Here is a 26973-nt window from a genome sequence, read left to right as displayed (position 1 = left end):
AATGTATATTGTAAATACAAAAGTATAGTGCTAGTTACAACTGAAGGTGACTTCTGAGTTTGGAAAAAAAATGAAGAGTTCTTTGTCTATATGCAATTCTGTTTTCTCTAGAATACATTTCTAAATGTACAATAAAAAGGAAAAAGTGCCATCCTGAATAATAGTCTCTCTCACTCTCTCTGTGTCTGTCTGTCTCTATCTCTGTCTCCAGATAATGGCTCTGGATCAGGAGAAGGAGGTAAGTATTGATTCTTTTTTCCATTTGAATGCTGAAATCTAGTTTGAAATGTTTGAGTGTTTATTGGCATCAATATAAGTTTATTTTCTTTTGCACAAATTTCCTAGAATCTCTTTTTTCTAAAAACCCCTCACTTACCTTGGAAAGAATGATTAAAAGAGAGCACTTTTAAATAAGGGATTAAATGCATGCTTAAAGCATTCTGGTTAAAATTATAAGAGTTAACATATTTTAAGTGGGCCCTTTGATATTTGACAAAGACGGACTTTAATAGTAGAGAATATACATGTATAGCTCAGGGTTGAATTGTTGGGCTCTTAGTGTTGTCTGAGCGTAGAAAGCTCTTCAAGAAATCCAACAGATATGCACCTTTAAGTGAGTAAGTAAGTAAATATATTTATTAATAAGTAAATTCAGTCTATGGGCACATGTTAAAAAAAAAATCCAGTTTCTAAACCTGTCAGAGGGACTGAGGGGAGTAACACTAAGAGAGTTCAACTGAACGTTTCAGAATTAGAGATAATTGCATAGTTTGATTTGGATAACAGTCTTTATGTTTCCATATAAACTTTGAGTGAAAGTTTTTGCTAGAAACTTGCTTTAGATTTATTATATTGTTGTTGTCTTGGTGCATGTTACAGACTACTAGAGTATTGTGATAGAAAGTATTCAAACGGGGTAATAAATCAATATGTGGTATAAGTTAACTTGGTAATGCATTAACTTCAAAATAGCATAGGCAGGATTTATACTTTGTTTGGCTGGTGAATATTTTTTGGGGGGGTGGAACATTCAAAGAGAGCCTGAAATTTAGTAGAAATTTGAGCTCTAGCATCCTCATTTCAAACAGCGCTCGGGTGGTAGGGCTGGAAAATACATTTGCCTATTGTGGAAAACTTATGCAAAATCAACAAATATTCCAAATTACTAAACCATTATTTCCCAACTCTGGTTCCTTTCCAACCACTCTTCCTGGAGTGATGGAGTTGAAATCAAAGTCAGCTGGACTTTGATTTCAAAGGGGAAAGCTCCTTGAAAGAGTTGAATGCTTAACTATATACATATTTGTATACTGTGTGCCTTTTATCTTGGAATATTTAATATTCCCTTAGTTATTTGAAAACCAAACTTACATTTGGTCAAAAAAACCCACGTTCTTCTCTGACATTAAAACTCAGTGAACTTAATGGATTTTGTGTTGAACAAATCCAGCTACATAAGTGAAGGATTGTAGGACAACAGCAATATAGATAATCTAGGACAGGGATGTCAAACTTGCAGCCCGCGGGCCACATGTGTTATGCACTGGCCATGCCCACCCCCAATTTAGCAAAGGGGGAAAAAGTTGTGATACGTTATGTGACGATATGTCGTTGAGAGTTTGACACCCATGATCTAGGGAAGGAGTGTTTTTCATTATATTTTTATGTAAAATAGATTGCATAAAATAAAGCAAAATGTTCCCAATCTTTTGCTTTGTTATTGTTATTTTAATTTACAGTCAGCTTTTTTTCTTTTATTGACGATGCTGTCAGAATATAGATAGTAAAGTGACAACACCATAAAAATAGGTGAATTATTTTGAACCTTCCTCACCTGGAAATTTCTAGATATGTTGAACAACATCACTGTAGCCAAAACCCTTGTTGGCTAGAAATGACAAGGCTAGAGGTCTCTTACATCTGAAAAGCTGCGAAGGACTGAAATTAGTTTTATGGATGTAAGAACCTTTTTGTGCCTGGATGGTTAAAAGGCCAAAAAGTTCATAGATTATTCTAGTTTTTGATAATTTGGCTGTACAGGGTATAGAGAAGCATTCTGGCTACATTATTTATAACAGTAAATCATTGTTTAGGGCAAAATGTAGATGTCTGAATATATCTGAATGAAGGTTTAACACTTTCTGCAATTCCTGGGTAAGTGAGTTAAGGACTTCAGCAGAGCTTCCTTTTATTAAAAAAAAAAAAAAATCCCGGGGAAGAATTAAGTTCATATAAGCTTGCAATGAACTTTACATTCTGCTGCCTTTATTCTAATCTATAAAAGTAGTCTAAATTATTTTCCCAGCCATATAGAAGGAGAAGGAAAAAAAGCAACCCACAGATTTGACCCAAGTGTTGTTCTCACTAGTAGTATTGAAATGGCTAGTGGAGGAGAGAAGCAACCCACAGATTTGACCCAAGTCTTGTTCTCACTAGCAGTACTTGAAATGGTTAGTGGTGGTGATGGGAAGCATTCTGTGTAATGATGTCCAATCCTAATTCTCTTCACTCTTCTGTGTTTTGTGCTATGTGTGATGACCCGGGGCATGCACAAAGGCAACACAGTTAGATAATCAGTAGGAGTCTCTTTATTAGCTCCAACTTTGCTCCCAATGTCCTAGTTACCTTCTGGCTGGAGAAAAACTCTCCCAGGAACAGCCTTTGGCTGCAGAGAATCAAGTCCAAAATGTGGTCAACAAAAACTGTTACTATAAGTCCAATCAAGGCAAGATGAGGTAATTAGTCCGGCAGGTCAGGAGAAGGAATTCCAGACAGGCAGGTCAGGAGAAGGAATTCATAATTCAACACAGTTGGGAGGATGCCAGGAACACAGATAACCAAAGTCAACACAAGATGAACTCATGTTGTTCCCAGCAGATGCCACACTTGGCATGCATCTCTTTTAAACTATCTTCCCAGGTGTGGCTAATGAATCAGGGCCCTTTCCCCCCCTGTAAGCCACTCAACCCATGTTGCTCTCTTTTCCATTCCTCCATGCATGCCCTCGGATGAAGAGGGGGTGGGCCTGGGTCTTCCTCTGAACTCCCTCTCCCTTGTCTCTCCCCTGCTCTGCCCAGCCGGACTTTGCCCTTCCCCAGTTTCCTCCACTGCCACGGAGCCACATTTCCACTCCCTGTCAGCTGTTCATCTTCCTCCTCAGATTCAGACTTCGACAAGGGCATGACACTATGTGAAACAGCAAGGTGAGCCTGCTTAAATCATAGCCCAAAGATGAGACAAAATTAGAATCACAGATGCGGGGTGTGTGTGTTAAACTGATCTGGTAATACTAAATAACAAATAAAATGAGGTTCACATTCAGTTTAGATTTACCAGCATAACATATTACATATGAATCAGTCTCCCGCAGACACACAGCTTTGTAAAATAATGTCAACATAGCTTCTTTCAGACTGTATTTTCCACTCATCTTGTCTTTTTTCCATCTTTCAGCAGACACCTAAGAAACATATATGATCAGGCAACCAAGAGTTAGTGGAACAAATAGCTGGGATGTGATTCAGCATTCCTATTCTATGTTTCTTAAGTAGAGTAATGGTTCATTGCTGGCAGTTTAATTCTTTATTCTTGTTATGTAATGCTAACCATAGTGTGTGTCTATTTACCTAAATAAATTTTAAATTACCGTGTTTCTCATAAAATAAGGCTGGGTCTTATTTTTTTTTTGAGCCCCGAAAAAACGGCTAGGACATCTTTTCGGGTGTGACTTAATTTCTTCCCCCACGCACACCTCCACCTAGAGTGCCCCATGCGCACTCACCTCTCCATGAGGCTGCCACTGGAAGTTCCCCAAAGGTAGAGTCACCAGCCGCTTCTATAGGCCGGTAGAAGCGGTCTCGGGGCAAGCACCCATGCGCACTCACCTCACCACGAAGCTGTTTCTATCAGCCGATGGAAGCTCCCCAAAGGCAGAGTCACCAGCCGCTTTGGGGTGAGGCGTGGCTGCGCACAGGGCGCTCCTGAGAGGAGCACCCCACGGACACTCTCCTGGAGGCCATTTCTATCAGCCGATGGAAGCTCCCCAAAGGCAGAGTCACCAGCCGCTTTGGGGTGAGGCGTGGCTGCACACAGGGTGCTCCTGAGAGGAGCACACTCTCCTCGAGGCCGTTTCTATCGGCCGATGGAAGCTCCCAAAAGGCAGAGTCACCAGCCGCTTCCAGCGGCCAATAGAAACGGCTTCATGGCGAGGGGAGTGCGCATGGGAGAGTGGCTGCAAACTTTTCTTAGCAGAAGGGAAGCAAGCTGAGTCTCTCTCTCTCTCTCTCTCTCTCTCTCTCTCTCTCTCTCTCTCACACACACACACACACACACACACACACACACACACACACCACCCCTACTAGCCCTCATCCCTGCACCAGGTCAGCCAAGGCCTTCTGGCGAGGGAAGGTCTCAGCATTTGCAGGGTTCCCACTGCCGCCCTCCCCTCCCCAGTCCAGACCTTTTCCGGGCACCCCGCCAAAGTCCCAGGGCAGCCGACCTCCCTTTACCTGCTGCCGCCGCTGGTTTGGGGAGCGGGGGGGGCGCCAGGGAGGGAAGAGGAGGCAGCAGAGCTCGGCTAACCTTAGAAGGGAGATTGGGCCGGCTCCTGAAAGGAGATGCGGGAGCGGTCCTCATAGAAATGCGGCGGGGAAGCGGGGTGAGTGTGAAAGGACGCCTCCTTTTCTCTCTCTCTCTCTGAGCACCTGAAAGAGCACCTGTCATTAACCAATTAACCAACGCTATCCTCGGAATCCCTTGTTTCGGCATAATTCGGCATAATTTGGGACGAGAGAGGAGCCGTAAAACCAGGGACTTGGCGACGAGGTGCAGGTTCTTTTTTTTTTTTTGATTGAGTTCAATCACGAGACATTTCTTGATTTCATTGGACGTCGGAGGCGTTCAGAAGAACTTTTGAAAAACTTGTGGGTCTAACTTTGAGAAGCAATGAGTTTTTTCCTCTCAAATGGCGGAGGTTTGGGATGGTCTTTGGAGACCTCCACTCTCTTTTAGCTGAGGGAGACCTGGGCGATTTTAGGCTAAAAGCTGCCCTGGAGAGATTGATTAGAGAATGGGCAAGAAAGCAAAACAAGAATACATTGGGGCTAAGGGGTTTTCTCCCATTCCCTCTGTCACAATCTCACAATTTTCATCCAGACACAGATACGGGTGTGCTTTCTCTCCTGCCCCGCTGGTAGATTCAAAGAAAACTAATGCTTACGAGGCCATTTCTATTGGCCGATGGAAGCTCCCCAAAGGCAGAGTTGGCAGCCGCTTCTACCGGCCGATAGAAGCAGCTGGTCACTCTGCCTTTGGGGAGCTTCTATCGGCTGATGTTCTATCGGTAGTAGGTCAGGGTATTCTAGCCTAGGCTACCTTCATGGTGCTCCTAAAGGCAAGTTTTCTTCCACCCTTCCCTTCCCCCCATTTCTCTTCACCTCATGTAGTTCTAACGAATGATGTGAGAAATGGTGGGGAAATGCATGGTTTAAATAGGCCTAAATTTGGGGGGCGGGGCTTAATTTCACCTCATGCCTAGAAATCATGCTGGACCTTCCTATTGGTGGAGGCTGTATTGTTGGAGAAACATGGTAGATACTTAGAACTATCCCAGATTTAATTCAGGACAGATGGTAATTGATCAGTCTAAGCTTTTGAGCTGGTGAAATGTTATGCTTGCAATACATATAGTCATGTTAATTATTATTAAAATAATTTGTTTTGTAGAGTAGTTGATGCTGTCTGAGAGTGGATATTTGCTTGTACATGTTTCATTACCCAGCTAGGTGATATCAGTGCTAGTGAGTTTGGTTTTGCTCCCTATTTATACACTGCTCAAAAAAATAAAGGGAACACTTAAACAACACAATGCAAGTCCAAGTCAATCACACTTCTGTGAAATCAAACTGTCCACTTAGGTAGCAACACTGATTGACAATCAATTTCACATGCTGTAGTGCAAATGGAATAGACAACAGGTGGAAAGCATAGGCAGTTAACAAGACATCCCCAATAAAGGAGTGGTTCTGCAGGTGGTGACCACAGACCACTTCTCAGTTCCTATGCTTTCTGGCTGATGGTTTGGTCACTTTTGAATGCTGGCGGTGCTTTCACTCTTGTGGTAGCATGAGACTGAGTCTGCAACCCACACAAGTGGCTCAGGTAGTGCAGCTCATCCAGGACGACACATCAATGCGAGCTGTGGCAAGAAGGTTTGCTGTGTCTGTCAGCGCAGTGTCCAGAGCATGGAGGCGCTACCAAGAGACAGGCCAGTACATCAGGAGACATGGAAGAGGCCGTAGGAGGACAGCAACCCAGCATCAGGACCGCTACCAGAGCCCTGGAAAATGACCTCCAGCGGGCCACAAATGTGCATGTGGCTGCTCAAATGGTCAGAAACAGACTCCATGAGGGTGGTATGAGGGCCCGACGTCCACAGGTGGGGGTTGTGCTTACAGCCCAACACCATGCAGGACGTTTGGCATTTGCCAGAGAACACCAGGATTGGCAAATTCGCCACTGGAGCCCTGTGCTCTTCACAGATGAAAGCAGGTTCACACTGAGCACGTGACAGACATGACAGGGTCTGGAGACGCTGTGGAGAACGTTCTGCCTGCAACATCCTCCAGCATGACCGGTTTGGCAGTGGGTCAGTAATGGTGTGGGGTGGCATTTTTTTATGGGGCCGCACAGCCCTCCATGTGCTCGCCAGACGTAGCCTGACTGCCATTAAGTACCGAGATGAGATCCTCAGACCCCTTGTGAGACCATATGCTGGTGCGGTTGGCCCTTGGTTCCTCCTAATGCATGACAATACTAAACCTCATGTGGCTGGAGTGTGTCAGCAGTTCCTGCAAGATGAAGGCATTGATGCTATGGACTGGCCTGCCCATTGCCCGGGCCTGAATCCAATTGAGCACATCTGGGACATCATGTCTCGCTCCATCCACCAATGCCACACTGCACCACAGACTGTCCAGGAGTTGGGGGATGCTTTAGTCCAAGTGTGGGAGGAGATCCCTCAGGAGACCATCTGCCACCTCATCAGGAGCATGCCCAGGCATTGTAGGGAGGTCATACAGGTACGTGGAGGCCACACACACTATTGAGCCTCATTTTGACTTGTTTTAAGGACATTACATTAAAGTTGGATCAGCCTGTAGTGTTTTTTTCCACTTTAATTTTTGAGTGTAACTCCAAACCCAGACCTCCATGGGTTGCTAAATTTGATTTCCATTGATAATTTTTGTGTGATTTTGTTGTCAGCACATTCAACTATGTAATGAACAAAGTATTTAATAAGAATATTTCATTCATTCAGATCTAGGATGTCTTTTTTTTGTGTTCCCTTCATTTTTTTGAGCAGTGTATATCCTGGTTACCCAGCCAGTTTTGGTGGGGGTGTAGTTTTCTCCTTGATAGTTCTTTGATTAGGGTATTGCTTTCTGCTTGGTTGTCCAGTGTTGATCCCTGCTTATCTGGGTGTCAGCTGATAGAGAGGATGTGTGTTCTTGTTTCCTTCTTAGCTTTTTTTATAGTTTATAAATGTGGTTTATCTTCATTGATGGCTGATTTGTTGCCATCAGCTTCCAAGAATTCCCTTGTGTTTTTGGATTTAGCTTGGATTTAGATGTAGGACAAATATACAAACCAATCAGAGGAATACCCATGGGATCAACACTCTTAGGACTAATAGCAGACCATAAGGCAATGCTTAAAAAATATAGCATTCTCATACATAATCATGTGTGTATGGATCTAGCACATAGATCACAACTTTGTCATAAAAAAGGAACAATAGAGAAGACATATGAAACAAACAATAACATCTTTAGAGGAATAACATTCACAAGGGAAGAAAAAGGCAACAACAATAACACACATCAGCAAAGGAAACAATGGCAAATTAAATGCATAAAAAACAACAACTCCCATTTACTAAGTGTTCCATTACTAAAGTAACGATATAGCCTTCCTCAATCTGTAAGAACATTACTTAAATGAGTACAAACATACTGTAGCAACCCAGAAGCCTGAAAAAGGAAACAGACTGCCTATTTATTTATTAAATTTATATGCTGCCGATTTTCCCAACAAGGTGATTAGGTGACTTACAATCCATAAAAAGATAAAGAGAAAAAGAATTGAAAATTTAAAAACTATGCAAAGAACTAGAACCAAGGAGATGGATGGAGAGGCCTGTGCAACAGCTTCCAACAAATGAATACCCACACATTTATATCAACAAGTACTGAGACATGACCCTTTACAACACAACCAAAGCAAGCTATGAAAAGATTAACACTACCACACATCAAATATATTTCAGAAACAATCAACAGACTATTATAAGCAGACTGAATAACTGTAGCACACAAGCTGACTAAAAGCCTTCAAAATATCTTAGTAAACCAAAAGAGGGAGTCATCTAAACATTACATTATAAAGTCTGTAATCAGTCGCTATGTAGGACAGATAACAGAAGAGTAGCAGAACGTGTCCCTGAACACAGTCAAAATATATGATGAAAACTCCTTAGTCTCATAATGTTGCAGCAGTCTCGGTTTCAACACAGAACAAGAGACCACGAGAGGTGGAAGAATTCAGGTTTATTTGCGCAAAGCGTTCAGAGCATTAACATGACAAATTCTGAACCCCCATTACATGCTGGGGTTAGTTCTTTTATACCTTATGATGATTTCAGCCCAAGCCTGGGCGTTCATCTATGCCCTATTTACCAAATATGGATTTTATGCTTACAAAATACCTAAAAACATATTTTGTACTGGGAACAAAACATAAGAAAGAGGATGTGGTAGAGAAGACAGGATGTCTGTAAGTATATGCTATTTTTACCATTATCTTACACTTACAAAAATGCTTCTTACAGACCTTCCTTGATTGCAGCTTCCTTGTTTTCAACTTTAAATACATTGTTACTTCCTCTAAATAGATTTCCTAATTCTTTAGCGTAACACAGACAGAGTTGCCCTCTGTCCCCATGACCTATAGATCAGAGAGTTATAATATGCTCAGGAGCTAGCTAACTTATATAAAATATATTCCTTCTCTGGTCCTTCTTCATTCCCCCTTTGAAACTTCACCTAAATCGAAAGATTAATGTGTAGTTTCATATTCCCTGTAAAGAGGACATAGGGGAAAGAGTTCCTCATAAACACCGACAGGTCCTTTACCATAAGAGCCATTACCTTTTCAGTAGTTGTCTTTTCAATTAACAACGAGACAGAACTTGAAACAGCACGTATAAAAAGAGGTATCACACATGGCAGATGACACAAGCCCCAACCAGGATCCCTACAAATACAATGATGGCTGGGCTTGATATTCCTTAGATTCTTCCAAAATGGGGTAGGCACTGCTTTGTCATTTACATAACAAACCAGGCCCTGCTTCCCTGACAACGATTGACAAATATCTCAACCCTCATTACCCCTGTACAGTTAGTGCCATTACAAGAGGTCGGAGGAGACCATGTGGTATGTTTACATCATGGCAGGTGAAGTTCTGTGCACATTGTGGGCTTTCCTACCCTGTAGTTAAGACCCCCCCTTTCCATCCTTACATTCCACATGGATGTTACACTTGATCTTCATGGAGGGAGTTCAGGGTACGGAGTGCCGATTGTGGCGGACAGGGACCCATGGGGAACGGAGAAAGTAACATCTTATTGTTTCATTTTGTACACATTGCCAATATCACGCCCTTGGTACTCACATTGTGGAGACTTGTGATATGGCAACCTGGAGGCCTAGTATTGGTATATGTAAAGTGTCTCCCAGTATTACGAACCAGGAAGCAATCAATGCATTGTTCCGCTTTCCTGGGGTTTATAATTGGGGAGGGTCATCATAAAAGGTTCAGGGAATACCATTCCTCCAACTGCTCTATCTCTAGGGTAAAGGATCATCCTGGGTTGGTCTTCCCTTTATCAGCGTTGAGTAAAGATACAATGAATTAATCACCACACTTAATACCAGTAATATGGTTACAACCCAGACAGATGGCATAAGACCCCTTCAGATGCAAGCAGTTTCCCTTAGCCTTTGACTAGGCTCCATATCCTACTGTTTCTCTCCTCTCCTTTTCCCAACTTATTAGGGAAGCCTGGCGCGCGAGACCTAAGCCGCCAGGAAGACCCTCCGAACTAGAAGTAGTGGGATTTGGTGGTCTCGCCTCCCGTAGGTAGAGGGACAGCCCGGAGTGTCACCACTAGGGGAGGGCAGTTCCTCTTCGGCTCCCGTGGGTAGAGAGGGACAGCTTCCGGAGTGTCACCACCAGGGGAGAGAGTCCTCTTCACCTTTAAAGGTCAACCTGAGTGGAAAGTCAGGTTGAGATCCACTTTCCAACAGGCAGGGCGCGGCTAATTTAACCTGAGACCAATGAACCCATGATTTAATCTCCGCTACCTTAACAGCAAGGGGAGAACACATGACTACAGTATAGGGGCCCTTCCATTTGGGAGACAATGTTTCCCCGTCTCCAATCTCTTAACCCAAACCTCCTGCCCTGGACGTATGTTGTGGGGGAGGTTACCAAAACCTGAGGTTTACACGTTAACACATATTCCTGTAATTTATGGATAATTTCATTTAGGGCCTTGAGTTGTCTTAACCTAATAACATCAGATACATTTGTGGTGTCATGTATATCAAACCTAACCAAGTTAGGAACCCTGCCATAATAATTCAAAAGGGGAGACCGAATATCCCTGCGTGGTGCACAACGTATCGCCACCAGAGCTAGGGTCAAGGCATCAGTTCATTTGAGATGTGTCTCCTGGCATATCTTTGCCAGCTTGTCCTTAATTGTTCGATTGATTCTTTCCACCCGGCCCCAAAGGGGGTGGAAACTACAGTGTAATTTCCATGTAATACCTAAAACTTTTGCTAGTTGTTGCTGCCTTGTAATAAACTCCGGACCATTGTCCGAGGAGATCCGGAGGGTAACCCATACCTTGGTATTACAATATGAAGTAATGCTCGAGCAACCTCAGTGGCCTTCTTTGTGCGTGTAGGTACACATTCTGGCCAGCCCGTGTATGTGCAGACAATAACCAGCAGTGCATTGTAAGGGCCACAACGAGGCATGTCGGTAAAGTCAACCATCAAAGAGTCAAGGGTAACAGCCCTCGGGTTGGTGGCCCATTGGTGGCTGCGGCCTTGCCTGGGGTTATTGGCTGCACATATTTCACAACGGGCACATACATTGGCTGCTATGCTGTTAACTCTATCTATATACACCTCCCTCCTAAGCGCCTTTGTGAGGGCAGTCTTACCTAGGTGCAATTGCTTATGTAGCTGACGACAACATCCCAGGCCAAATGAGCGGGAATATACACCCTCTTATCTGGTAAGACCCACCACTGACCTTCTTGGTGCGCCTGAGTGCCTTTAGCCGGTCCCTATCCTCCTCCGAGTAATGGGGTTGGGGTTGAGCATCGGGCACCCATATGGCAAGGTGCCTTTCAAGGGGGCAAAGTTCTAGTAGGGCTGCTTCACGCGCAAATTTGTCAGCTCTCTCATTCCCCTCTGTATATCTGTCACCACCTTCTGGTGGCCCGGCAGTGCATGCCTGCTACTTTGCTCGGAGCCCACACACTGTCCAATAAACGCAATATCTGGGGGGCCGATTTTATTTCTTTTCCCCTGCAGTTAGTAGTCCCCTCTCTTTATACAGAGCCCCATGGACCTGGACTGTGAGGAAAGCATATTTGGAACCGTGTATATTTACTGCCAGCCCCTGTGCCAGCTCTAGAGCCCGGGTGAGGGCATGTAGTTCAGCTAATTGGGCACTAGTTCCGGGAGGGAGTGGCTTTGCTTCCCAGACCTCATCCAGCGTGACCACCACATATCCCGCTTCTCACTCCCTCTTGTAAGTAGCTGGTGCCATCAGTAAACAGAGTATAATCTGGGGCAGGAAGGGGAACATCCTTCAGGTCAGGACGACTAGCATAAGTTTCTTCAATAGTCTGAACACAATTGTGCTCTACTGCTATTTCCAGGCTCAGGTAATAATGGGTGTGTATATATGCAATTGTTGACCAAAGGTTAGCTTATTTGCTTCCTGAGTCAAGATTGCTGTGCCAGCCACTGCTTTAAGGCAGGCTGGCCATCCCTTGGCTACATTATCTAGTTGCTTGAGAGATATGCTACCGGCCGGTGCCATGTTCCCATCATCTGGGTGAGGACGCCTATTGCAACGCTTTCGCTAGTGTCAACAAACAACTGAAATGGTTTCTCCAAATCCGGGAGACCTAAACTGGGAGCTTGAAGGAGGGCTTGTTTAAGGGATTGAAAACTAGCTTCTTCCTCTTTGCTCCAAAAGAGGGGGCCCTTTCTGCCCTTTCGTAGCTTCATAGAGAGGTTTTGCAATTAGGCTAAAGTTGGGAATCTAGATGCGGCAGAAACCAGCCACGCCCAGAAACCCTCGTAATCTCTCCTGTTAGTTGGAACAGGAAGTTGACATATGGCCTCCTTCCGCTCGTGGCCCAACGTCCTCTTCCCTTGCTCAATGTCATAACCCAGATACCTGACCTTTTGCTGAACTAACTGTGCTTTTTTCTAGATGCTTTATAGCCTAAATCTTGCAGTAGTGAAAGTAAATCAGCTGTATTTTGCCAACACGCGTCCTCTGCATATCCTGTTACTAATAAATCATCCACATATTGTAAGACCACATCTGGGGCTGGTATATGTAAAGCCTCCAGATCCCTGGCCAAAGCAGCACCGAAAAGTGTAGGTGAATTCTTAAATCCTTGAGGCAGGTATATTGGTCCAGGTATAGTGCTGCTTCCTACCAGTGTTAGGGTTTTCCCACTCAAAGCAAATAAATGCTGGCTTTTCTTGTGTATGGGGATGGTAAAGAAGGCGCGCTCTTCAAGTCTATAACAGAAAACCACTGAGCCTCCCGAGGATAAGTCCCAATATGACATAGGGATTGGGAACTACCGGATGGATAGTTATAGTAGCTAAATTTACAGGCCTCAAATCCTGAACAGGGCGAAACCGACCATCCCCTTTTGGAATTGGCAATATGGGGTATTCCAGGGCGATTCAGTAGGTACCAGGATATGATGTTCTAAATATAAGTCAATAATATCCTGGATAGCTTGTATAATGTGGCGAGGTATGCCCTCTGTCTGATTCTCACAGGCACTTTCAGAGGCACTTCCTCAATTAGAATGGGTGGATGGTGTGCTGCAAAACCAGGGGGGTTATCTTCCGCCCACAAATAGGGAACTTTAAACTGCCTCCAGACTTCCTTGTCAGCGCACCCAAATTCCCTCGCTACCATAAGCCTCCAGGATTCTTCCAAAGGTACAGACAAAGTTACTTTTCCGTACCCCAGGTTCATGGAACCATCCTCATTAAAGGATAATTGTGCCCTCATTTTACAGAGCAGATCCCTTCCTAATAATGGGACAGGGCAGTCAGGCATATAAACGAACTGGTGTGTTATAGCCTGCCCTTTTAAGGTGCATTCAAGGGGCTCCAGAAAGGGACGTTGTAAAGTTGTCCCTGTTGCTCCCTGAATATTAATAGTTTCACGGGATGCCTGCGCTAAGGGTTGGGTTAAAACTGATCGGGTAGCTCCGATATCCACTAAAAATGTAACTGTCTTGCCTCCCACATTCAGTCTGACCATAGGTTCAGGGAGGCTGACTGAACCCGGTCGGCCTCAGTCCCATTCTTCTGCCTGGGTTAAGCCCACCAGAGGGGGTCCGCCCAACCCCCGTCTGGTTTCTATCTGTCCTCTACCCCTCTGGGTCAGCCCTCTCTGACCATCTTCCACCACGAAACTGAGGCCTCGTGGGGTCCTTCCCTATTTCTGGGTAGTTCACGTTCGGGACACTCACCTTTCCAATGCCCATATTTCTTACATAAAGCACATTGGTTATGGCGAGTTCCCATCTTCCCCTTTCTCCCGACTCTTGCCCCAGCCCTCTGTGAGCCGGACCCCGCACCACGTGGATTTGACCGTCCTCGTGGTGCCCACATCATGGCTGCTGCCATTAATTCAGCCTTTCATTGCATCTTCTGATCTTTTTTTCCTATCCTCCTCTTTATCCCTATTTGCAAAGACTTTTCGAGCTACCTCCATTAATTGGATTAATTGCCAACTGATCCACTTGTCTCAGGGGGGCTGTCAGGAAGCCTGTTCTGTTTTTGCCCGAGTTCTGGCTGCGACCGGTTCGGTCACAGCAGATGTACTCGGCGCTGAAGTGGATGGGGTAGGGTCCACGGGCCTTCCTTTGGGGTGGATGTTGAAGGCAGTGATCTATCCACCTGGACCGATCTATCCATTCCTCTGACCTTGGGGGACTTTTTAGATATGGAGATAGTCGATCTAATCGTGCCATAAAGTCTGCCACCCTCCCGATTCCTCCCCTCCGACCCTTCTTCAAACCTCCCGGTGGTACATAAGGGGGGGTTGGAACTTCCTCGGGACAACTAGGCAGCACTTGTACAGATTTCTGTAATTTGTTAAGGGTAACATGTCGTGATAGCAAGGCTTTACACCGCTGCATTTTAAGTCGTCAGTAGCCAAGGGGGTGGATGATTCAATAAATCCAACCACACGTCTATATATGGACCCTGATCTGGGTAGCCTAACATTGGGTGAAAGACCCTACGATGTACCTGCACGGCAGTGGGAATATCAAGTGTACCCACTGGGGCCACCCAATCCCAAGGTTGGCCCATTCAATTTCACAAAATTTTCGCAATTTCTACCTATCCCATTTACGCCCATAATCCTGAGACTGGTAAGCCTCCTTAAAATGTTTCATCATAACCTCCAGAGGGGTTACCTCTTTAGTTTGTCTACCACCCATAATCCTCGCACATAAACAGACAAGAGAGAGAGAGGAGAGGAAATTGAAGAAGAGGGTAAGGGGTCCCACTTTCTTCAAACACAGCAGGGGATTTTTCACATAGACACCCACTCACACACGCCCGACCCAGGGAGCCGGATATTCACGGTCTCCGATGGGAACTGCGGACGCCACTCGCTTTCTACTGACCCACGGTGCTGGAGACTCACAGTCACCAATGGGAACTGCAGTAGGCTCTCTCTCTTTTCCAATCAGACTTGACAAGTCCACCCACTTTATCTGTTAAGAGAGGGTGATCAGTCCTCTCCTCCGTCCCTGCTTACAGGGAGGGATTATATTTCCCATCCAATACTTGCCTGCAGGCGTCTTCTCCTTTTGTTTCTCACTGCTGGCCAGCCCCAGTCCTGTTCTTCTCACCTCTCACCAGTGGTTCGTGGGTTTGTCAATCGCCGACAGCAGCAGTCAGCCGCCTGGGGAAGTCCCTCGGATTCAAAGGGTTCCATGGCGCCTGGGATATTCCTCCAACTCACCGATCCACTGACTGTCGGGATGGACCACCCAGAGGGCCTCAGGGCCCCTCCAGTCCCGGCGGAGTCTCGCCAGAAAAATGTTGCAGCAGTCTCGGTTTCAACACAGAACAAGAGACCACGAGAGGTGGAAGAATTCAGGTTTATTTGCGCAAAGCGCTCAGAGCATTAACATGACAAATTCTGAACCCCCATTACATGCTGGGGTTAGTTCTTTTATACCTTATGATGATTTCAGCCCAAGCCATGTTCATCTATGCCCTATTTACCAAATATGGATTTTATGCTTACAAAATACCTAAAAACATATTTTGTACTGGGAACAAAACATAAGAAAGAGGATGTGGTAGAGAAGACAGGATGTCTGTAAGTATATGCTATTTTTACCATTATCTTACACTTACAAAAATGCTTCTTACAGACCTTCCCTTGATTGCAGCTTCCTTGTTTTCAACTTTAAATACATTGTTACTTCCTCTAAATAGATTTCCTAATTCTTTAGCGTAACACAGACAGAGTTGCCCTCTGTCCCTATGACCTATAGATCAGAGAGTTATAATATGCTCAGGAGCTAGCTAACTTATATAAAATATATTCCTTCTCTGGTCCTTCTTCAATAATAACACATGGACAGACTTAACCATAGTTTCAACTGGGAAATTGTGAGCATCCTAGACCAAGCTAACTTCAGAAACATTAGGGGATTCTCTATTTGACATTTAGACAAATCAGCTGTCAGTAGATACATGGACATAAACAACCTTCTAAACAGACAATTAAAAAGGTAAGAAGGAAAAAGACCAGAACACATCGCTCTAACAGCCTATATTCAGATAAGCAAGGATCAACACCTGAACTACTACTATCCCACACTCCCATCAATACTGGTAGGGCAAGCTACTTACATAAACTGGGAATAAATCCCACACTCATTACCTCTGGTAATGTTACCTAGTTGGGTAATGAAATATTTGCAAGTACACAACCAAATTCAGAGAGCACCAAGAGCTGCACAATTCAGCCCTGAGCTACATGTATCCTCTTCTATTGGATAATTTGTCTATGGAGATTCTGAGTCATCGAGGTCATTGTTGTCCCAAGTGTTTTTTCAAGAGGCAACTGGACTTTCTGGTTTTTCTTTTGGTTTTTCTGAGGAAGCTTCTTGGATAAGAAGTGAAATGTCTTCAAAGAAAAACTAGAAAGTTCAGTTGCCTCTTGAAAAAGCACCTTTGGGACTATTGGATAATTTGTTTTGGATTCATCATTTCTAAAATCTAGTCATTGTAGAGAAGCTGTGGCAGATTGCTTTTACTGATTAATAAATTCATAAACATCATGTCCTACACAGCTGACTGCCATCTGTCACACTTTGCAGAACAATTCCTTGTGATTATTAGTGGATTAGATTTACATATTTCTATGAATATATATGTCATATAATGAAAGATAGAAATATGTTTTAGACATTTTACATATTTGAAAAGGTGCATTTTGAAGTGATTTTCTAATTAGAAATAGAACAATATGGTCCTCCCAAGTGAAACGTTGCACAATCTATTAGGAATTTATATAGAATAAAGCTTGAAAATCTGGATTAAAACCGTAAAGCTTCAGATTTTGCATTGCTATTCAACATAATTCATATAATTCTATGAATATATATAGTTAGTTATAGTTATAATTATAGTTATAGTTGTAGAGTTGGAAAGGACCATAAGAACAATATAATTCAACTTTACAGTGTGCAGGAAAACTAATTAGATTATCCATGAGAAACATCTGTCTAGTCTCGACCAGAGTTGGAGAACCTATAACCTTCATGGTTCAATTGTTCTGCTGTTGTCCATACGTTTTAGTTAGAGAGTTTTGTTCGGGTATTTTCCCACGTCATTATAGTTGTGCTTTTAAAGTTGTAGCAACGTTTCGGCAGAATCATATATCTGGAAAAAATAATCAAGAAGAAAATTACAACTAGCCACATGAGCAAAGAGATCCAACAGACGATCATCCCAAGAGAAAAATCTTCCAGATGCCCCAAACTATACGGCCTCCCAAAAATACTCAAAGAAGACATACCTCTCAGACCCATAGTCAGCTCCAGAGGAGCACCACTACAAAACCCAGCTAAACTCTTAGCAAAACAGCTACAGCCCCATGCTGAAACAGCAGCTTCACATGTACAAATCTCATACCACTTCTTGGAAATGATCAAAGATCTACACGTGGAACAAGAAGATCTGCTTGTAAGTTTTGACGTGGTTTCACTATTCACTCAAGTCCCAATAAAAGAAACTCTTGAAATTATCAAAAATAAATACCAACCAGCTAAACACCTCATGGAACTAGCAGAACACTGCTTAACCAACACATATTTCATATACAAAGGACAAAGATACAAGCAAATTGAAGGAGCCCCTATGGGATCACCACTGTCACCTGTCATTGCATACCTGTTCATGGAAGAATTCGATTCCAGAGCCCTGGCTAACGCCATCCACAAACCCAAACTATGGTTAAGATACATCGATGACATAATTGTGATTTGGCTCCATGGAAAAGAAAACCTAAACAATTTCCTAACACACCTAAACAGCACATACCCCCAAATCAAGTTCACCATGGAAATGGAAACAAACAAACAACTACCATTCCTAGATGTACTAATCTACAAAAAAACAAATGGCACACTAGGACACACCATATACCAGAAGAAAACACACACCAACCACTACCTCAACGCCCAATCCCACCACCACCCAGCACAGATAAACTCCGTGGCCAAAACACTAATTGCCAGAACCAAACGCCTGGCAGACAAGACACACATAAAGACTGAACTATGCACCCTGACTAAAGTACTGACAGCCAACAGCTTCCACAAAAGCAAAATCACCGGCTTGATCCACAAAAACACACTGAGACATAATGGAGACCTAGAAGATGAACAGACCTATGGAACAGCTGTCCTGCCCTACATAAGAGGTACTACAGACAAAATAAGATACTACACAGGCATTACATCAAGACTGCCTTCAAAACAGACAGAAAAATAGCAGCCATCCTTAGAAACCCCAAAGATAAAATTGACCTGGAAAACCAAGGCATATATGAAGTTCCCTGTGCATCATGCCTGGCCACATACATTGGACAGACCAATAGAAGAATAAGTACCCGCCTGGATGAACACAAAAATGCAGTAAAAAAGCTGGAACACACTTCCTCACTAGTCCAACACATGAAAGCCACAGGTCATAGCATCAACTTCAATGGCACCAAAACCCTAGCCACAGAATTCTCAGAGAGAAGCCATAGACATTGAAAAAAGACCTGAAAGCATGAATAGAAGAGATGATTCCACCAGACTGTCAATTATTTGGAAGCCTGCACTCACAAACAAAAAAATCTCCACACCACAAGCCAGGCAAACACCTGGGCACAAACAGATCCCCCGATACCTCCAGTTCAAACACACCCCAACCAGGCACCCAGATGAAACCTAGCTTCCTAATAAATGATAGCCGTCCATTTACTCGGAGCCAAGCTGCACTAAAAGCCTCCAATATAGGAACACAATGTTGCCAGCCAATCAAGACAAAAAAGCCACAAAACAGACAGAAGATATTAGAAACACCAATCAAGCAGAACACAGCAAACTCCAAGACCAATAAACACAGACCAAGACTCCCAACCAATCAGGATGAAGAAAAAACCATTCTGGCACAGCAGTAGGCTAGCCCCAAATTTAAAACTGAAACAACTGTAAAAGTCTGACTCACAGACAAACACTATACAGAAGTCTGATGATGGCAGATGAGATTCTGCCGAAATGTTGCTACAACTTTAAAAGCACAACTATAATGACGTGGGAAAATACCTGAACAAAGCTGAATACCATACATGTAAGTACCGTGAAAACTTAAGAATATAGATATATATATATATATTTGTAGATTTTCATGGGTACAGGTATGTAGGTCTAGGTGTGTTCGGGTCTTTTCCCATGTAAGATTAAGAGTATCTTGGCAACGTTTTGGTGAGGTCCCACTCTCCATCCTCAGGCTGGTGCTTTCGGCTTTACTTACTTACATGTATGGTATTCAGCTTTGTTTGGGTATTTTCCCACATCATTATAGTTGTGCTTTTAAAGTTGTAGTAGCATTTCGGCAGAATCTCATCTGCCATCATCAGGCTTCTGTATAGTGTTTGTCTGTGAGTCAGACTTTTACAGTTGTTTCAGTTTTAAATTTGGGGCTAGCCTACTGCTGTGCCAGAATGGTTTTTTCTTCATCCTGATTGGTTGGGAGTCTTGGTCTGTGTTTATTGGTCTTGGAGTTTGCTGTGTTCTGCTTGATTGGTGTTTCTAATATCTTCTGTCTGTTTTGTGGCTTTTTTGTCTTGATTGGCTGGCAACATTGTGTTCCTATATTGGAGGCTTTTAGTGCAGCTTGGCTCCGAGTAAATGGACGGCTATCATTTGTTAGGAAGCTAGGTTTCATTTGGGTGCCTGGTTGGGGTGTGTTTGAGCTGGAGGTATCAGGGGGGGATCTGTTTGTGCCCAGGTGTTTGCCTGGCTTGTGGTGTGGAGATTTTTTTGTTTGTGAGTGCAGGCTTCCAAATAATTGACAGTCTGGTGGAGTCATCTCTTCTTTTCTTCAGATTGAACATCAAAAGTTTCTTCAGTCCTCATTGGACATTACTTGTACTGTGTCTTCTTTCTGATCATTCTTTGAACTCTCTAACATATTAATAACCTTTTGGAAAGACAATACTCAGAATTGTAAGCTGTAATCGACTACTCCAGTGTTGAATAAAGAGAGGAATATACTGATTTCATGTATCTTTAATGCAGCGCTTCTATTGTAGCTTACAAGTCTTTTAGCTCTTCTAGAAATTGCCCCATCCTGTATTTCAGCATGTTGTCAGTCCTCCTCAGATATTTTCTTTTCAAACCACATTTTCCCCATTTTGTATATGTGTCCTACATTTTTCTCTCCCTAAATATAATATTAGTCAACATGCATAGTTATTTTCAGTCCAGTTTTCAAAGTTGTTCATATCAATTACATTCTCTTTCAGTTACCTAGATCTTGGCTAGACCTCCCACTTTGTATAATTTGCAAATTGATATGCAATCAATTAATCTTACAATCCAGGTCATTAATTAATGTGTTGAATAATTCTGGCTCCAAGACTGATTCTTACAAGTTGCACTGGTGACTGCTCTTTAACTTGATGTAGAGCCATCATGCTGAATGCAATTAATTCTGGATGCAGTTGCCAGCCAGCTTTTGAGCCACCTTACTGTATTGTTATCCAAATCAGCAGCTTGTTAATGAGAACATCATGTGAATCTTTGTCAAAAACTTTGCTGAAATCAAGGTAGATTATATACACAGTAGTTCCCTTGTCCACTAGGGTAGCTATCTCTATCCGAGGAGGAAACAAAATTTGTCACATATGATTTATTTTTTTACAAAACCAAGATATTAGAACAGGTAATAAAGTAGGTATTTATAATAAACTCTAAGTTAATGCTTTGATTGCAAAGACCAGAGATCTCAAAACTTGGCAACTTTAAGACTTGTGGACTTCAACTCCCAGAATTCTCCAGCCAGCATAGGTCTGGGAGTTGAGGTCCACAAATCTTAAAGTTGCCATGTTTGGAGACCTCTGGTCTTAGCAATCACAGCATTAACTTAGAAATGTTTATAAATAGCCTACTTTATTACCTGTTGTAATATCTTTCTGGAGATGGTAGTTAGGTTCACTGGCTCACAGGGGTCCTCTTTTTCCCTTTTATGAAAAGAGGAGCTACATCTGTTTTTCTCCAGTCCACTGGCACCTTTCCAGTTGGCCAGGACTCCTCAAGGACATGGACAAGGTTCTGCAGAGCTCTTCAGTTCCTTTGGTATTCCAAGATGCATTTATTTCCTAAGGTTCTAGGGATTTGAAGCGAAGCATTTTTCCCCCCTACAACATTACTGATTTACATCCTTCCCAGTCATTCTTGTGACATCGTTGACCTTTGACAAAGCTGTGTGCCTGAAGGTTTTGTCTGATCTTTGGAATTCTTTTTCCGTGGTTTATTATTTAGTCCTGATATTGTAGCATTCTTGAGTTTCTAATTTTATTTATGAAGATATAGGGTGAACTGAGTTGAGAGTGTTTATCCAGCTTCTGGCAAGTTATGCTCATTTATCAGAATGCTGGCCAATTACTGAAAAAAAAAGCCAAGAGTATCTGCCTTTTAATTATTTTAAAACTCAGACAGTGGTAATGTCCAATACTAGTTATATGAAGTATTTTTAAAAACATTTTGCTTTCTCCTTTGATACTCCCTATCTGTCAAATATTTGCTGCAGACCAATTATTTGTAAGATTTGTATCTACCACTTTATACTGTTACTAACAGCAAAATGGAAATTTATGGTTGCATGCAAGAGACATTCCATTTTTGAAATTAACTGCAGCTTCACATGAAAGAAAGAAGAGTATATGATTTTGTGGGACTTGAGGAATAGAGTTGATCATTTATCACTTGGAGTTAAATCAGAGTTTTTCAATCTGGGTATCTTTTAAGATGCCTGGACTTCAACTTTCCTGAATTCCCCAACCAGCTTTATTGCTGAAGAATTCTGGAAGTTGAAGTTCAGACTCTTAAAAGTTTCCAAGTCTGAGGAATTACTTGAGTTGGATGCTTGTTTCTACCAGTTATACATATAAACAAAATGAGTTTTGTCTGTGAGTTGGTAAATACAATTTTGTGGATTCTCATCTTTGCCTCAGATAACACGCAAAGTGTTGCTGCTTTTCCCATTAAAGTGTTTTTTTTAACTTTATATTCATATATACTATTAAGCATAGAATATAGAATCAAGGCTGGAAGGGATCTCTGAGGTCTTTTAGTGCAACCCAGACATATATTGATGTTGTATTATAAATTCCTGGTGAAATAAATCAGAGACAGAATTTATCGTGCATTTTTTCTTGCCATTTGCTGACAAAACATTCTGGTTTTTCTAGTTTAACAAGCTTGTGTAAAAACAAAAAAACAAAAACAAAAAAACCCCAACCTGTCTTGATGAAATCTTATTAATAGGTAATGGCACAGGCAGAAAAACAGATCAGTAATCCTTTTTTACATTCTTATTCATGTTACGATAACATCTAATATAATTTTGTTATAGCCACTGTTGTGTCACAGTAGTTTAAATGGATACATTATGTGTACATTTAAGAGCATCTCCTGAAAAGAAGTTGAACACTTAACTCTCCCAATGAAACCAGTGACATTTAAAATAATTTAGTTTCGGCTCAGTTATGTGCTATATTATTATTACTAGCATAAGCAACTAAGTTAAAGGGTATGGGATTTACATAATTCTAAAAAAATAAGTCTGCTGTTATTTCAAGGTAATAACCTGACATTCACTATAAGTCTAGACATTTCAGCTGCAGTGGATACACTTCAGTAAAACTTTTTACATCCCTAGGCCCTTTATGTTTTTATGAATTGTTGTTCTATCTAGACTGTTGCTATTTAAAATACTTAGATTCTGTCAGGACCATAGAATATAGAGCATGCTTTTTTTTTTCAGTGAATTCTAAATAGGATTTTTAAAAAGTATTTCTTTATCCCACCTTCAATAATTTACAAGTAATTCAAGGTGGCAAACTTATACAGTACTCCTTCCTCCTATTTTCCCAACAACAAGCATTCTGCCAGGTGGATTGAACTGAGAGAGATTGACTGGACCAAAGTCAAGTCTTCAGGTTGGCTTTCATGCCTAAGGTGGGAGCAGAATTTGTTATAATGATGAGAAGTACAGTAAGTGATAGAATGCAGGTAGAATGACTAATGTTATCTAATCCATGTCTACAGAGTAGTGTGACATGTATAATATGAAAAATATTTTTCACTCTTTTAGAAATGTTCATTAGATGATACTCTGTTGACGTGGCTTTGTTTTAGAGTACGAAGGATCTGGAACGGACATTCATAGAAAACATTCCAAATGCGGAGTTTGCAAGTACAGAGCTGAGTGTGATGAAGATGCAGAAAATGTTGGGTAAGAGACTTTCCCCAAAGGCAAAAACTACCTTCCCCCTGGAATTAAGATAGCCACTGATATGAACTTAGCACAGTGCTTTCTTTTGAAGAATTCAGCCTATTTTGATTTCTAAAAAGTGTTTAATATAGCAACAATTGTAGGAATGTACAGTTGATGTATTTCTTGATGAAGTGACATTCTGTCAATATTACCGAAATATATTAATATATCACATTATAAAAAAGAATTAAACTCATTTTTAAATCACTGAATAATGAAATCAGGAAAAAGGGTTAGACTTAAAATTACCTATTATAGAATAGCCTTGTATACACATACAACCTTTTTAAGTGTGTCTGACTATTTGAAAAATCGCAACGGTTCTCTGTTTGATGCTTTGAAGTTGAAAGTTAAAAGGGACAGTATTTCTTATGTTAATCCATTTCCCTGGGATAAAATCACAAGTGAAATCCAGATTAAGGATGCTTCATGTAGATGTCTCTTTTGTCATAAAGTTGGTGCTAATGGTGATGGTTGTGATGTGTTATTCTCTGGATTTAAATGTTATGGATTTATACATTAATACTGTATATTCCTGGACTTCCGGTGGCGTTTCTGTCGAAGACAGACCAGAGACCGCAATCGTGCTTGGTTTTGATCCGTGCTTGCCCTGTTAGAGGGATCCCTGAGGGACTGAACCATCTGACCCACCTTGTAGGGGTGGTGGGAACAGGGGGAGACCTCCAGCTGGGTTGAGGGGAGCCGCATCTCCCCTCCCTGGCTTGGTATCTACTCCCCTAGAAGACAGGGAGAAGTGGCAGTTTAATAGCTGCCCTGAATACAGGAAGCTGCCGGGACTTAAGTTTGTGCTGGAGAGTGGAAGTGGTGAGTGGTGTATAACTGGATAAAAGACTTTGAATACCTTTTTTTTATAACCCTGAAAAGCAGAAAGAAAGTCCTCGTTTGAAAGAATTGTAGCGGCAAACAGGGAACAAGAGGAAAATATAAAGTAAAGGAAAAACCAGAAATAAAATAATTATATGAAAACAGAGATTAAATTTGGACTAATATACAGAATTGGACATTAATTAGGCATTGGATAAAATGCTGGATTTATTTGGAATGGAAAAAATTTAATGTTAACACTATGGAAAAGAGAATTAAAAATTAAAAACCTTTGAAAAGAAAGTTATATAGAGCACCACCTAATGGTTAAAGATTTTCCTCTTTTATGCTTTTATGGGAAATTACTGGCCATATAAATATTTGAAAGAAGAAATGGAATAAAAGATTTATTAATACAACAAGAACCCCGGAAGCTTTTAAAAAAAAAAGTGGGGACTACAGTAAAATATAAAGGAATACAATATTTTGGGACTGCTGGAGGTTGACTGTGACAAAAAAAACAGAAGAAAGAGAAAGTGAGAAAAATGGAAACTTTTGGTAAGGGCTATAATAGAAAAATTTGATCTTTAATAAAGAAATGGAAGAAATAAGCAAAGAATTTAAATCGGAGCTGCAAACTGTGAAATGTTAAAAGAAAGAATGAGATTACTGGATACAATGATTAATAAAGTAATAGCGTCACAGCTTGCAGAAGAACAAAGAAAGCCCAGAGATGATGAGTTGGAAGAGGAAAACAACAGCCTAGAAGAATATGGAGAACAAGGACCATTGCCAAAGGATATAAAAGGATTTAAAATAGAGACACTGACAACAGAGACAACAAATAAAAGAGATAAGGCTCCCAAGACTAAGAAAAAGAAGAAGAAGGAATTATATAAGAAGAAACCCCCAAAAATAGAACTGAAAAGGGTGGGGGAAAACAGGGCTGACAGGCAGAGCGGAATAAAAATAATACTAGAAGGAAAAAAGAAGAAAAACCGGGCAAACTTAGAAAAGGGAAACCTGCCTAAAATTAAAAGAAATAATAAAGCCGAGAAATTTAGAGATAAGGGTTAGGAATTTTATAAGGGGGCTACCACATGGGAATGTATATTGGTACTTAGTTTAAAACTTGCTGGGAAATATTTTAGGAATACACACACACACACACACACACACACACACACATGTATGTATGTATATGAGTTATGCTGTTATGAACCCTTTGGAGGATTAAAAACGGGAATGGAAATGAATTAAAATATATAGACAAACTTTGGCTAAGGGGAAAGGAAGAAAAACATTATTAATGATTAGAAGTAAAGTGAAGATAAAATGAGACATATTAAGAAGTTACTCTAGCAATTTTCTGGGGGGGATATCTTAAAATATATACATTTTAAAATATACAGTTGATTATTTAATGGATATTAGAAGTGTATAATGAGAGTATTTTATTATGATTAAAGTAAGGGAATGGAAAACACCATGTGGATCCTAAATACATTGGCTTTATTTTACTTTTACTTTTTTTAGATTGTTTATTATATATCAGCTTAGCAAAAATTAAGGATAATAATGATGTGTAATGTAAAATAAAATAGGTGGTAGGCTGAAAATGGAAATAATAGGGGATAAAGAATTGAAAACCTATGTGTGGATGAAATGATATTGATATTGAACTAATGAATTGAAATATGAAATGCAAATTTATTTAAAGATGAGTGAAATGGATAATGATATGAGATGATAATATATAAGATTAATGGAAATGAAAGTATGACTATGTACAAGTGTTATAATCATAATCCTGAATCATGTTGCTCATGTGAAGAGATGTGTAAAAATAAAAAATATATAAAAAAGCTTTTAATTAAAAAAAATGCTGTATATTCCTTAATTAACTGACCAGGTGTATTGCCTAGATCTTGATATAGCAACACATCCTTTCCCTGGGTTCTCATACTGGAAATAAGAGATGAAATTTGACCTTTATATCAACTACTTCTTGAAAGGTCGTGTCTCTAGAAAGGTTTCTCTGGAGATTTCAGACTATCTGGAGCAGCCTGAAGGAGGAAAAAGGAATCAGTAGTTAGTGTCTGCAGTCTCTTGGAGATCTCTGTGAATAGAATAATTTATGGAATGTCCATACACACACATGCGTGCATGTGCACATGCACACACACACGCATCCACACATATACAAACACACAGATCTGCATATTCATGAGTGCATAGATGTGGAAGAAGTGAAATTTAAAGATAATTGCTTGCTGTGCCTGGCCCCAGTGATTACTTTAAAAAAAAAACCCCAATTTGATGAAAAGCTCTGAGAATTAAAGGATGAAGAATTTTATTCCAACTGCTTGCCTATCATTTCAGAACATTCGTTTCCCCAAATCTATTGAAGCATTCAACCATTATGAGGGAGTCACCTCAAGTGGCATTCTGGGAAGTATTATTCATCCTAACTAGCACAAACTTGCATTTTTCATTCCGAGAAGTAGTCTGCAATTAGACTGTCAGCTATTCCAGAACTCGTTACATTCAGCACAGAGATACAAACAATCACACTTATTATCATTTCCCCCCTCTTTCCTTTAACTTTTATTGGTCTTATTAAGGGAAAAAAGTGACTTTTGAGCAGGTGGTTGTC

The 26973-nt window shown here is 41.3% G+C and overlaps 1 protein-coding gene across 2 annotated transcripts in view; it reads left to right on the top strand.

Moving 5' to 3' along the window:
• The window catches only part of TMEFF1 (transmembrane protein with EGF like and two follistatin like domains 1), a 132023-nt gene that overhangs the window by 82741 nt on the left and 22309 nt on the right, over nucleotides 1–26973 (top strand). For both annotated transcript variants that reach the window (XM_026700907.2, XM_087930687.1), the window contains 2 exons: nucleotides 212–238; nucleotides 23354–23450. In XM_026700907.2, the coding sequence (XP_026556692.1) occupies nucleotides 212–238; nucleotides 23354–23450 (124 nt within the window). The remainder of the gene's footprint in view (nucleotides 1–211; nucleotides 239–23353; nucleotides 23451–26973) is intronic.

The sequence above is a fragment of the Pseudonaja textilis genome, chromosome 3, assembly GCF_049901715.1.
Source record: "Pseudonaja textilis isolate UNSWEBS1 chromosome 3, rPseTex1.2, whole genome shotgun sequence".
NCBI classification, from domain to species: Eukaryota; Metazoa; Chordata; class Lepidosauria; order Squamata; family Elapidae; genus Pseudonaja; species Pseudonaja textilis.
This window is presented reverse-complemented; position numbering and strand designations above follow the sequence as displayed.